Genomic DNA, 14,585 nt, shown 5'->3' with positions numbered 1-14,585 from the left:
TGGGGATGCAGTCTCTGAAACTTCCTTTTGCTTGCTTTTCTAATACATCGAATGGCAAGCATTCCTTTTTTGTTTGTTTACTGCGAGACCATACAGACATATGCCAATAGTTCTGCTTCTGCTGCTGTGTGATTTGCTTGACAGGCTACTGCTTCTGTTGGTCTTGGCATCTACATAAATCAGCAGATGATATGTACAAAAAAGCAGCTTAGGGCTAGTGTCCTGTAATCCCTGAGACAGTCCCCCTAACTCCTGACACACGAGAGAATTCATTCTTGTTATCCTTCCCATGTCTGCTAATAAAATGTGTCTGGTTTCTCAATGGGTGAGATGACTGAACCACATTGAAGGGTGCCCCTCTGATTTGTAGTGAATCAGGCCTGTGCAGTGACTTCCCACCCTCCTCATACACACTTCATTCGCTCTGGTCAAGAGCTTGCACATTACATTGCACCTTTTCAGTCAGTAACACAGAAGTATTCTTGCCTTCCTCTTATTCCGTGTGATACATATCTCCTTTCTGCCTCTCTTCCTCCATGGAGTTCAGTAATGAATTCTCTACATGTGACATAAGGGAAAGGTTATTTGTAATGGGAGGGGGGGCATGGGAAGTGCACCTCCAAACTGCCAAGTCAAAGGGATCTTTGCTTTGTGACTGTGATCTTATTTCTCAGCCTTAATATCAAACTTGGAGTCTCTCCTTGGAGTCACAACGTCTTAAAAGTCTTAAAAGTCATGGAGGGATGCCCCACAAACATCCTGAGTTTCAAGATCATCTGTAGTTGTAAAACACACAAAACTCAAAAGGAGTTACCTAATGAGTAATTAGTCAACCCCCATCCCAATATTTTGGATTGTAAGGTGCTGAGGGTCAAATAGTAGATTTTGTTCATGAAGAACTCCTCTGTATTTTTATCAAATCACCCTAAAGCTGCCCATTTAACTTATATGGGTTGAAGCTTATTCTACATTGGCCTTCCTCAACTGAAATTACAGATCCCCGTATTGTGAAAAGGCACTCTTTTGTGTGAAACTTGCAACCTCTGCACTGTTTGTGGGGCTTTCTTGCTGGATCAAGAATTTTTCATGAGTTAACAGTAATCCTTTCTTGAGAATAACAAAGGGGAGCCACTCAGGGCTCTGAGAGTAAGCTAACCTGCGCCAGCATTGATTCAGGCAGCTAGCTGCGTTGGTCTGAGGCACAATGTGTGCACACAAAAGCTCATACCTTGAATAAAACTTTGTTGGTCTTAAAGGTGCCATGGACTCTAAATTTGTTCTTTTGCTCTAGCTTTGTTCCTAGGCATATGTTGCTGTGCTGACTCTTAAGAGTCCTTATTTGCTTTTCTTACTTGTTTTTAAATACATTATTCTGATTAGTCCCAGTTCTATACAATTGCTGCCTGTGGTGCACTAATGCATTGTTTCCCTTTTGTATTCCCCCCCCTCAGTTTGTTGAATGTATCAATCTGAACAGAAAACCCTTTCATCTAGTAGGCACTTCAATGGGTGGAAATGTTGCAGGCGTTTATGCTGCTCAGTACCCAACAGACATCTGCAGTTTAACTCTTGTTTGCCCTGCAGGTAAGTGTAGGGTTGCCAGCTCTGGGTCAGGAAGTATCTGAAGACTTTGGGGGTGGAGCTGAGAGAGGGTGGGATTTCTTTTTTTTTTTTTTTTTGGAGGGGGGGTGCGGGACTCAGTGAAGTACTAAGCTTAAGAGTCCATATTCCAAAGCAGCCGATTTCTCTGGGGGGACTGATCTTTGCCATCTGGAGATGAGCTATAAAACTGGGGGATCCTCCGGTCCCATCTGTGGACTGGCATCCCTAGGTGAGTGAGCACAAGGTAGAGGCGGACTATAGAGCCAGGTCCCAGGGAACTGAATGCTTGCATAATGTACCATGTTTGTGTAAATACTAGACAGAAACAGGATTTAAATCGCTCTTGAATTGTTGCCAATCCCCTTTGGCCTTGGTTCAAATGGGTGCCTAAGGGAGAGATAAATATGTACAGAAATAAATATGTGGCTGAATATTGTAACCACATGTTAAACTCCCCCCCCCCTTGCAGTAATTTTTAGGACAGACTACCTACATCATAGTATCAAGGTCCTGGGGTGAATTATGTGTAGTGCTAGCTTAAAGACTAGTAGCTTTTTCCTAGTCCCCCCAGCAGCTGACTATGACTCTTGAAAGGCAACGTGGGCTCTGTTGCTAGAATAGGCCAAGTAGGAGCAATTTTACCCCTCCCCCAGTGTCTTGAGCATGTGTTCCAGTTCTGTACTAAAGACAGCCATTATGTGGGGTGGAGGGTTGGAAAGATATAGCATATTGACACAGCTGGACACTGCTAGGTTGTTGCAAACAGTGCAGAGGAGGGAAAGGGGGCAATTGAGCATACTGTTTTTTTTTTGTTTGTTTGTTTGTCTAGAGCAGGGGTAGTCAACCTGTGGTCCTCCAGGTGTTCATTGACTACAATTCCCATGAGCCCCTGCCAGCAAACGCTGGCAGGGGCTCATGGGAATTGTAGTCCATGAACATCTGGAGGACCACAGGTTGACCTCAGGTTTACTACCCCTGGTCTAGAGTTCACTTTTATCACTAAAGCTCAAGCTGGAGGATGTGATGTAGGACAATGCCATCAAAGAGCATGATAGTATAAGATGTTTGAAGGGACCAGGATTATGGAAATCATAAACGGTGCAAAAAAAAAAATCAGATATGATAACTTAGATGTGATGCAAAAAAAGAAGCCTCAGATGTGATATGCCAAACATTATGGAGAGTGGAATTATGGGATTAGAACACATTGCCTTAAAACAGCCTTTTTCAACCAAGGTTTCATGAAAACCTGGGATTTCTAGACAGTTTCCTGGAAAGGTTTCCTGAATGAGTGGGAGTTAATTAATTTTAATATCTTTTAAAAAGCCATTAAACACTTATCAAATGATATGACCATATATGGTCATGTCAACCTGCTTCCCCTCCTCAAACGGCCCTGGGTGGGCATGCATACAGCTATGTTTCCCAGCCATATTTTGCATGATTTTGTGACTGCTGGGGTTTCTTGAAGCATGAAGAATATTTCAGGGGTTTCTCAGTGGTAAAAAAGTTGAGAAAGGCTGCCTTAAGAGCAGCATGATATATACCATGGACAAATGATACATGCCATAAACAGTGGCTTGGACTGCAGTCCTGATGGATTTAGTGTAACATGGGATTCCATTCTGGATGTCAAAAGCTGAATTGGCTTCTGAAGCTACTTTTTTCTGAATGTATCATTATGAAATAGCCCATTATAGCCCCACTGCCCTTGTTAAGGTTAGCCAGCTAGCTTCTGTGTTCCTTTTGGACTGTAATATGTGTACTTGTCCTCTGTTTCTCAGGATTACAGCCTTCCAGAGATAGCAAATTTGTTAAGCTGCTGCGGGAGCTGAAAGAGTCTGAGAGTGTGGACAGGATTCCATTAATTCCATCCACCCCTGAGGAAATGGCAGACATGTTAAAGCTATGCTCTTACGTTCGCTTCAAAGTCCCTCAGCAGGTAAGAAGAGTGAATTTTCAGGGCAGTCTTACTTTAGCAGTCCTATTTATTCAATTTTATTTAATTTATTTTGAGGTTTATATACCTCTCTCTTTATCATGAAGAGTACTGCAGAAAGTGTCTTCTGTGCCAGAGGCCTGCTGCGATTTTAGTGAACATTTATTATACAAATACAAATACATTTATTATACACACCCAAGTGTGTGTGAATGATGCTGTCCCATAAAACAGTGGTCCTCAACCTTTTTATCACCGGGGACCGGTCAACGCTTGACAATTTTACTGAGGCCCGGGGGGTAGTCTTTTGCCGAGGGATGCCACCACCTGAGCCCCTGTTCCACTTGCTTTCTGCCAGCAACCCTGACTTCCTGCCGCCTGCTGGGGGGCCCTGCCAGCAGCAGCTGCACAGTGCCACGCCAAGGGGGAGCCCCAGCCATGGCAGCTGCTGGAGAGCACCAAAGGTGAGCTGGAGGCAGAGTGGCAGGGCAGCCCCCGAGGCAGCAGCCGGGGAGGAGGACGAGGAGGAGCCGCGGCCCGGTACTGACTGATCTGCGGACCGGGACCGGTCCCTGGACCGGGGGCTGGGGACCACTGCCATAAAAGCCTGGGCCTGGCACTTGTCCTGTGTGTGCATACAAGTCTTGTGATTTTAGTGCAGTGCCTCTGTGATTTCTTCCGTGGCATGAGGAACAATGTGCAAGCTTTCTGATGTGATTAGAATTCTGAATGAGCAGTTCAGAGAGCATAGATGACCTGAGTACCTTCAGACCACTGAACCCTTTGTCTTTATTACCCCATAAAAATGTGCAGGGTACTTCCGATGATGTGCCAGCCCTCTGGCCCTTGGAGGGCCACCCACCCACCCAGGACCACTCAGAGGAGCTGCCGTACAGTTGGGAAGCACTGGGGGGCCACTGATTGGCCTTCTCTGGGAGGGCCCTTGCCCACTGAGGGTAAATCAGAGGCTCTTCCTTGTCTATGTGCTGGGCGAGGAGTGCTGCCAGCCTCCACTGTGGTGGCCCACTGTTCTGGCCAATTTCTGCTCCTCTTTGTGGAGCGAGCAGGACCGCCAGTCTCCGCTGTGGCTGCCTGCCATTCTGGCCAGCCTCCCTACCTCTGCACAGAGTGAGGAACACCCCCACTGTAGCTGCCTAACCTTCTGGCTGGTCTCCCCACCAGCTGCAGCCACCCTGCCGTTATATCTTGCCATTATATCTAGCCTCCAGGTGGGGTGAGGACCACCACCAGCCCCTGCTACAGGTGCCTGCTCTTCTGGCTGGCCTCCCCGCAGGGTGAGGGGCACTGCTAGTTTCCACCATGGCTGACCACTGTTCTGGCCAGTGTCTCCACCTCTAACTGGGATGAGGACTGCTGCCAGCCCCTGCCATGGGCACCTGCTGTTCTGGCTGGCTTCTCCACCTCTGCACAGGGTGCGGGGCACTGCCAGAGCTGCAGGAGGGCCTGCCACCATTTCTCAGCCCCGTACAGCGACAATGGCAGGGCAGGGTGGGGCCTGCTGTTGGCTCCTGGCCTCCTGCAGCGGGAGCTGGCGTGTGCATGGGGGGGTGCCAGCTGCCAGCTCCCAGGCCACTTATAAAGTGTCATGAATCAATGTATAGTTGGTAAGCCTTGAAACTGTGATACATTTCTAGACCTTGCAGGTTCTGAATCTTTCCAATGTGGTATCACAAAATCCATGAAAGTCTAGAGAATTTTTGTAAAAACTCAACCAAAACTTCACCAAAGTGCTTGAATGATTATGGGTTGACTCTAAGAGTAATTTCTGCTGACAGAAAGGATTTCCAGCACCAGCATGGGACTACCTTGCCTCCCCACTCCCCTGAAATATTCCCCAAAATGCTACTTCTGGGGGCCAGAGCACCTTCAGGAATTGTGTTTGGGACCAATGCTTCACAGGATTTATTGGAGTCTTGACATTCTCTCTTGCTTTCCCTCTTTTTAGTGTTAATTTTTCTCCAGCTCTGTCCTGAAAGCTCTTTAGCAGCTGTGTGGGTGTTCATACAGAGTGCAGAAAGCACACTGTGCCATACACATGAGATATTTTTAAAAAGAGAAAGGGAGAAATGAATGCAACTGTTATTTGCTCCACTGGGAATGCTCAAACGGTTCACTCTGTATGCAAATCTGATGTTCCTTCAAAGGCTAAATAAGATGGCTGGAATTATTTTCAAAATGGGTGAATATATAATCAGTGTCTTTCAAGCAATCCTTCTGACACAGAATTCCCGTTTTCATAGATGGAGGACATTTTACCCTTCAGGCATACAGACCCTTTCTTTTCAGAGATGGAGAGTTGCCTTTATTTGAATAATTCTGTGGCATACCTTGTTCTGCAGCAGCATGAAAGAGGTACATTTGCACAGTGTCCTGCCATAGCTTTTGCTTCCGTTTACCCCTTAACGGCATAGGAGAAAACAGAGCATGCAAGTGCTTGATTGTCAGTATGCATTTCCCGGTGCACCTAGGCAGGCATTTTCTGTACTGTCCCCAATGAAGGACAATGCTGGGAGATGTATGTGGCACACGTTTTCTGTTCTTCTAATATACAGTTATGTATTTTTAGATCTTGCAGGGCCTCGTTGATGTGCGCATACCACATAATGACTTTTACCGTAAATGTAAGTGCATCACATCTTTCTCTCCTGGGCCACGAATGGGAACACTTTTGGATGGCTCTTTTGGGGGGCTGGAATTTGTGTTTCAACATTTCTGTGTGCATGGTCTTTTTGTTTTCAACTCTTTGTTTTTTTCTTTATTTTAAAGATGCAATTTGTTTGATCTTTCCATAATTTTTGAATCATTTGTTTTTATATCAGACATGCCAAATTTCAGACATGCCAAATTTCAGAGAGACAGGAAAACGGATGCCCATCATACAGGCAATTTTGGAGGCATCCTGTTTTTCCATTGATATCAGTGACAGACCCAGGCTGTCGTCTTCTGCTTGAGGGATGTGGCCTGTTTTCCCATAGGGTTAGCAGGGTGGTTCCCAGACAGGAAAGGCATGCAGCCACTGCATCTCTTTTCTCCCTTCCCCTCCAGGCTGTTTCAGCCAGTGTATCCCATGTAGAACACCTCCACAGCATTGCTTTGCATGGCCAATGTTCAACAATGGAAAAACAAATAAAGTTCTTTTATTTGTTTATTATTCAGGGTATATACCAACTTCCCGGAAAGCCTGCTCAGGGCAGTGAACAGCATTGTAATGGGTAACAATGAAATACGTTAAAAACAATAACATTTTAAAACCACTAAAACAGCACTTATGACTAGCAGCAACATCAGTATGGCTGTTATATCTAAATCGTTCTGTTTTACAGTATTTGCTGGCATATAAGACTACTTTCCCCCCCTGAAAAACATGCCTCCAAGTGGGGGGGTCATCCTATACGCCGGGTGCACTTCAGTTGGGATAGACATAGCTGCCCATAGTACTGTACTGTAATGTAACAAACTCTATATTTTGAGTGGAAATATTGGGGGATTGTCTTATACGCCCAGTCATCTTATACGCCAGCAAATACCGTATGTCTCTTTCCAGATCAAAGTGCTTTCATGGGAATGTCTTTTGTAAGGGGGGCCCATTTGATGTTACTGGCTTGGTGGAAGAGCTCCATCTTGCAGGCTCTGTGTCTTCTGGGAGCTCACACCACCAAGTGGGAGCCAGTACTGAAAATGTCCTGGCCCTGGTTGAAGCCAGACATGCTTCCTTGGGGCCAGGGATCACCAACTGGTTGGTATTTGCAGAGTGGAGTGCTCTTTGGGGGACATTTTTCTCCCATTCACTTCTGTTGTAAAAACAAATTTCCAAGACCATCCTTAAAAAAAATATACAAAATTCAGTTTCTCTTTTCTAAAACCCACCCTGACCTACCATGTGCTGCTGGGCAGATCACAAGGGATGGAAGTGATGACCATCCTCCTGTTTTCCTGCTAGGATCTGATACACTGAAACACCTGGCTTGAAGGTTGCACAGGGCTGCCAGAAAGGCATTGCTAGGTTTTGGAGCCTTGAGGAAGATGCTGTCCTACCGGTCCCCTCCCTGGCACAGTACTACTGTGATGCAGATAGAGAAAATGACTGCTGGCTACTGGTCATCATTATTTCTTGCTCTGTGATCACTCTGTGAGTGATGCTGTCCCTGTGTGCATCACTCACCCAACTTCTGCCTGTTTCTTTGACTCTTAGTAGCCATTACAGCTCACCTGGGCAGGTGAATGATATGTGGCCGACAGCAGCACCCACTTTCTGCCTATCTGACAGAGGAAGAAGAGGACAGACCACTTCCTATCCCTGGGCTAAACATTATGATTATGTTACAGCATTAGTAAATCTACCTAAGCAGTATATGGGGAAGAGGACATAACACAGGACCGATGGTTTTGGTGGCAGCCCCATGGTCAAGTACCACATCTAAAGGGATTTTACATGCACACATCCTCTAGCCATGCCAACTGACCTTCTGTTTCTTATGTTCTGGAAATTCTTCTGTTTCATTTTGCCTTTCATTGACAAAAATGAATTCACTATAAAGGATTCAGGTTGCAATCAAATCCCACTTGTGTTAGACTAATCTCCCCCCCCCCCTTCTTTCTCTCTTCTGAGAAGTATTTTTAGAGATTGCAGATGAAAAGTCAAGAAACTCTCTTTATGAAAACATGAGCAAGATCAAAGCCCCAACACAGATCATCTGGGGAAAGCAAGATCAGGTACAACATAGCCAATTTGCTTTTCACGTTTGTTCCTCTGTAGTGCAAATGAAAGATGAAGTGAGTGCCAAAGAATAACAAATGAGGAGAGCTAGAAATGACATGGCTGTGCCTTAAAGATGAACAAATGTATTGCTATATTTATATTGCTACATTTGTGGGCCAGAGCCCAGTCCCTTGACCAGGTGCATATTTATAATCTAACAGGTGCAACGAGTATTCTTGCTACATAACAATCAAGAAGTTAAAGATCTTTGGTTGCACCAGGGTAATTTTGCTGGGTTTAGAGAGTATGATGAAATGACTTAGACAAGCACATGTGGATACATTTCTAAGGTTTTTCAATATGTCTATTTAGAATAGATTCTAAGTTCTGTTTCTCGAAGTTGACATGCAGCAGACTGTTTAGAAAAGAATGTTGTATGATTGGTTAAATGGGTAGCCCTGCAACCAGATAGGCAGACTCCTTTTAGGGTCTTGAGAAAGAGTGTGTTTTTTTCTTTCTGTTTTCATTTTTAACTGCATTTGCATTGACTGGAGTTTGGGGTTTTTTTTGTGGGGGGGGGCTATTATTAAAACAAGTGATTGGCAAGAATAACATTTTCCCATGGCTAAAAGATTCAACTTAAATCATACAAATCTAGGTTTAAATCTCTTCCCTTCAAAAGTGCTTAAAGCCTTCACACAATTGTGTTTGTTTATTATGGCTGCGAAGAAATTCACTTGGAGAAATGACAATTAGATTGTACAGGCTCAGGTTGAAGAAAATAGGACGAAGAAGTCTTTGCATGTGAATCTTGGACAGTGCTTTGTTTGGGGGGTAGGCGGGGATTGAGATAAGTGCCAGCACTCGCACATAAAGTTCCATTCATTTCTAGCAATTCCTGATTTAAGATTTACGAGAGCATCCCCTGTGTCAGTACTCAGGGTGGTGATTAACACCCCAATAAAAGGTGGTGGTGGTCAGAAATGTTAAGAGCATCACAGTATGTTACAGATATTTCAGATGACAGGGAGGTCTGTAGTTTGTGTGTTAACTTCGGAACCAGCCTTCTGGCTTGTTTTGGTGATTCAGTTTTTAGTAGTAATATGTTTCAAGTTTTTTGAGTTTTTCTTCGTAATAAATTTTCTTGTCAACTTCTCACCTCTGTTACCCACCACATCCCAGAGAATTGTGCAGAAAACAATTGGCCTGTAAGCAGTAAGCTTGAATGAAACTGCCTACTCAGAGATGCCCTTTGAGTGATGGTGGTAGAAGTGGAAGTAGAGAGAGGTGGTGGGGTAAGGACCTCGGAAGCATAGACTAAACAGGTTGCAGCTGAGCATAGTGTTGCAGATCTTTGCTACAAATGGCAGGAGAAGGCTCTGTACTGTTTCAGAGCCCTCGGATGGATTCCAGGGCACATATCAAGCTCTTAAGCACACTCAAGGGCTGCCATGTTCATTTGAATGGAGACAACAGATCTGTATCGATCTGTATGGAACTATTCAACCCACAGAAGATTGTCTGGCTGCCCCTTTGGGTGGAGGAGTGGCACGTGTGAGTGGGAGCTCCCACATCTGGGCAGAATTGCCGTAACAAGGAAAAGGGATATTGCGTGAGAAGCTCGGGAGAAGAGGGTTGTGGTGAATACGAATTCAGCTGGAGTTCCAAGGTGCCATTAGCACCACCGCTTTAGTGAGGGAGAAAGATGTTGTCATGACAACTAAAAGGACTGACTCTGTTCCAAGAACTGCTGGCAGAGTTGGGCGGATGGGGAGAGGCAGAAAAAACACAACTGCAGGAAGGAAAAAAAGGTAAGATGAAGGAATTAGCAATGAGAGTAAGAGGGCTGGTTATATGTGAGGGAGTAGGAGAAATAGGAGAGCAAAACTGCATTGTGAAGAAAGTGGAATTGGTTGTGGAAAAAGGTTAGCTCCAGGGAAGTTAAATTTGAGTCCAGGAGCACCATAGAGACCAACAAGATTTTGGAGGTATAGGCTTTTGAGAACTGAACCTCCTTTCATCAGTTTGTCAGAAAGCTCATAGCTTCAAAATCTTGTTAGTCTTTAAATGTTTTTGCACTTGAATCTAGCTGTTCCTCTGCAGACCAAGAGGGCTACCCTGTGAAACTGTCCTCTAGGGAAGTGGATTCAGGTGGGCCACCCTGTTAGGCTGAAGCAGCAGAACAAAGTTTGAGTCAGTGGCACCTTTAAGACCAACAAAGTGTAATTCAAGGCATAAGCTTTTGTGTGCATGCACACTGTCACCAGTTTCACAAAGTAAGATCTGATGAGGGCTTAGTTTCTTTGCTAATAGTTAAAGCTGTTCTGGAATTTCTGTGGCCTGTGGGGCTGAACTACCCCCCGGCCCAGCATGGTGAATTAACTACTAAATTTAATCTTCCAAAGTCAGTGTTAAAAATCTATTTCATTTCCAGCCTTATTAAATGCTTCTTGCAGCCATATTGATTTCTGCTGGCGAATGCCACTGATGTGAGGGTCCGCGCAGAATGCTTGTCTTAGGTGATTCATTTTTCCTAATCCTGTGATGAGGCATGTTTTTCTCTTGAGCAATGTCCTTTTCTATTCCCCCCCTTTCCCTCTAGGTGCTGGATGTTTCAGGAGCAGATATTTTAGCCAAATCAGTTCCTGAGTCTCAAGTGCACATTTTGGAGAATTGCGGGCACACTGTTGTTGTGGAACGGCCCAGGAAAACAGCAAAGCTCCTCCAGGAGTTCTTAGCGACTGTCCAGAATGCAGAAAACAATAAGAAACTGGCTTGAACTTTCACTGTCAATTGAACCCTTAAAGCTAGATGTTTCAGTTGTGATGATATTCTCAGGGATCTTGTACAGAACTTTGGTGACGGTGCCAAAATCCCTGACAAAATCCAAAAATTTGATCTCTTAATCTGTAGTTCGGCCAGTGACTCAAAGATCACTGAGCAAAGTTTGGGTTATGGTTGCTCTTGGTAAAGCCCAGTAGAGTTCTACAATATTTGGGAAATATTAGAAGACCCGTCCTATCTGCGGTACTGCAGTTTTATTTTTCTTTTGGCACTATCCCATCCATTTTTAAGTGACATTTTCACACATTTTTAAACTAGGTATCCAAGCTGGGATTTGGTATTGTTCATGTTAGTTAAGACAGTCTGAAGAGATACCAATCTACTTTTTAACTTGCAGGGGTGCCAATTTTCATCCTTTGCGACAATCTGGTATATGGTTAAGTCTGAGTGAATGGAAGAAGGTGGGCGGTTCTTGCGGTGGTGTCCTAATGGCAGCCAATGTTCTTGAAACACTATTGAGCAGTTCTGAACAGAATTTATACCCTTATAAGCCCATTGACTTCTGTAAACTTAGAAGGGTATAACTCTGCTTAGGATTGTGTTGTGCCCACTTGATCCTAAGCAGCTTTACTCATAAGTCAGTATCACTGATTTCAGTGGGCCTGATTCCCAAGTAAAATGTGTAGAGGACTGCAGCTTGAATTACCTCCCCGCCTGCCCCCCCCCCAAATGTCTTTCCTGTTTATCCACTGGACTTTACCAATAGAGTACGCGTCATATAATTATTTATATAATATATAAACTAGAATATGACCTGAAATCAGCAAATTCTATATCATGAAATGTACTGGCCAGTCCTTACATTTATGCAGCTCTGTTATGTGATCTAGCATAATATCTGGCTAATCAAAATGTTGATGTCAATGACATTCATTTAAAATATATAGGAAACACAGTAAAAAGGAAAACTTCATAGACTGAGAGCCTCGGGTGGGGGGATCCTGCCTCTTAGCATATACGGCTTTGCATGATAAGCAGCTCTTACAGAAGATTCTGGTGATCAAGATGTTTGCAGAAGTGCCGTTTTTGTAGCTCATTAATTTATTACTTTGTCAGAAAATGAAGGTGACATACACCGTTTTAATGGTATGAAAGTTTAATGGACTGTGCAGCTCTGTAATATTTACACTAAATTATTATGGTTGAATTTTTCTATCCCTTGACGATTCCTTTGCTCTGTATGTACTGCCTTAACTGTCAGCAATGCTGAAACATTGGTATCATCTGGCCTTGCTTTCATCACAAAAATGTTCTTATAAGCCTGTGATTGTGATATCCAAACATGTCTGGAGTAACTGATGTAGGAATTCAAGTTTTTAAGGGGTAATTCACTGATTACAGAATTCACGTGTGCACACACCCCAAACTGGTTTAGATCTACTGAAGTCAAAAGAGCTATACCTGTATTTATGTGGTTAGAAATTCATTCCCTGTGAAAAGCGATCTTTCTGTACAGTTAATAAACCATGGAGCCATTTTGGAGCCAATCCTGGAGCCATTTTTTCCATCTAGATGGGATCTGATCCAAGCAATAAATACTGTAGATAGATACACAAGGGATCAAATTCAGGTGCAAGTTGGGGTGAGCTGTTTTCTTGGCTCTTTTCTTTATTACATGTTCCCCTGAGTGTTTTGATGTAAATAATTGAGTTTTTGTAATGAATTCTATGAATTCTGTGAATGGTTAAATAATTGGGGGGTGGGGAATGTATAATAGATGAAATATGTAACAATAAAATATAATCAGAGTGTTCTAAAGGCTTGTCTGCTTACCAAACTCTTACAATGTGAATTATTTATCAGATGCAGTAAGAGCATTAACAGATTACATTTTTTAGTATATTGGTAGTGGTACAGAGCATACCAAATATGGTAATCTTCTCCTTTTTGGGTTATTTGTATTAGTATCTGGTAGCAAGTTGTAGCTGAATGGAACTGTCTGTATCAAAACCAGAAAGCTAAGCTAGTTACATAAGCATTGTTTTATTTTTTACATATAGGGAAAATATGTAAAATTGGGGAAATATGGGGAAAATTCCCTCCCTATTTTTGTTCAGTTTGAAAACCTTCCAAAGTGTATAGCAAACTTCATTGCTAATTTTCATGAGAGCTTATTTCAGTTTATGCACTTTGGAGATAAACCCATCATCACACACAGACTCCAGAACAACCCTAATAAACTGGTGGATCCACTTGAGAATAAATGGATTAAGATTGCAACCACAAAAGAATTTCTTTTGAAGCTTGACAGCCAACACCTTCTGTGGTCCTTGTTCTTCCTGTTTTTATTGGGAGCCACTGACTTAATTGGACTTCATCGCTGTGTTGCTATACATCCAGTTTTATTTAAATTCCAGTTAAAGGTTTTGCATTTAGATTCTGAACTGTGATTGCATTATAATCTTACTGTGCATTTATTTGCATTTATGGCTGCCGTATGACTTTTAATGTGGTACATAACAATCCTCATGTTTTATAGAACTGGTTATGGTTTACTCAGAAAGAAGCGTCCATCTTTAATTTGTGATAGGGAAGCTGCTTTTAATTTGGTCATTGTCTCTACTACAGGCATCAATGCATACAACAAGGTTGGTTATCTTAATGTATAGAAAGTGGGCAGACACAGGAGAGTAAAGAGCTACATGCTTTCTTATGGTTTCCAGATTTTAGTGATCTGTTGTATGCAAAAGGATTTAATTAAAATGTAATTAAAAGAAAATTCTAGTTTTTGGGAGTTTTTTTGGAAACCTAATTCTTGTTTCTCAACTAAATAATAAGGATCATTATATTAAAATGCTGTGTATATTGATATGCTATAGTGTCACTACTTTTAATAGTAAAGTGGATGGCTCATGCCAGTCATGGAAGTGGCAAAATTGGGCCGCCCACTGACAAAGTAGGAGTTCCTTCAGTATAAGAATGTTCCTCAAATCTGCAGAAAAATGGCTTTGTAAATCAACGGACAGAAAAACAACAACCATGAGACATCCCAGGGTGGACTGAACAGCTTCAAGAAGAAAAAGGATTTTGAAAGAGCAGTTGAGCGCCGGCAGAAGAAGAAAAAAGTGATGATGGGAGAGATGCTAGTGAGCTGAAGACCCTGAGAATTAAGGAGATTTCTAGAATGCAGATTTTCAATGTTGAAGGGATTTCCAAGTGGTTGCTGCCTTTTACAGTTCTTCTCAAGTGCCCAGGTTTTTTAAATTGTTGGATCTGGTATTAAGCAATGTATGCCACCTGATCTTTGGCTGTCTATTGTATGCATCTTTTCTTCTCATTCCCTCCCAATTTTTGTTCAGTTAACCACATCTTCCAACTCCTTTTTTGTAATGCCCTTCTATGACCACTGAGGTAAATGAGGTACAAAAACCAATGGAATTGTCCAAGAGGGGGAGAAGAATAGGGGGGACACAGCGGGACCCAGTGATATTTCATGCCCTAGCCCCGACCAAATTGAACTATGACTTCACTCAAATAGTT

At 43.1% G+C, this 14,585-nt stretch overlaps 1 protein-coding gene across 3 annotated transcripts in view; it reads left to right on the top strand.

The window, feature by feature from the left end:
- The window catches only part of LOC143831904 (monoacylglycerol lipase ABHD6-like), a 40,530-nt gene extending 26,706 nt beyond the window's left edge, over nucleotides 1-13,824 (top strand). For all 3 annotated transcript variants that reach the window (XM_077325441.1, XM_077325443.1, XM_077325444.1), the window contains exons 5-9: nucleotides 1,452-1,584; nucleotides 3,387-3,544; nucleotides 6,129-6,183; nucleotides 8,175-8,275; nucleotides 10,864-13,824. In XM_077325441.1, coding sequence (XP_077181556.1) covers nucleotides 1,452-1,584; nucleotides 3,387-3,544; nucleotides 6,129-6,183; nucleotides 8,175-8,275; nucleotides 10,864-11,040 — 624 coding nt within the window. In that variant the 3' untranslated portion in view covers nucleotides 11,041-13,824. The remainder of the gene's footprint in view (nucleotides 1-1,451; nucleotides 1,585-3,386; nucleotides 3,545-6,128; nucleotides 6,184-8,174; nucleotides 8,276-10,863) is intronic.
- Nucleotides 13,825-14,585: the final 761 nt, after the last annotated feature.

Source organism: Paroedura picta, chromosome 3 (assembly GCF_049243985.1).
Source record: "Paroedura picta isolate Pp20150507F chromosome 3, Ppicta_v3.0, whole genome shotgun sequence".
In the NCBI taxonomy this organism is placed as follows: domain Eukaryota; kingdom Metazoa; phylum Chordata; class Lepidosauria; order Squamata; family Gekkonidae; genus Paroedura; species Paroedura picta.
The sequence above is the reverse complement of the archived record's forward strand: the minus strand, read 5'-3'. Positions and strand labels throughout refer to the sequence as shown.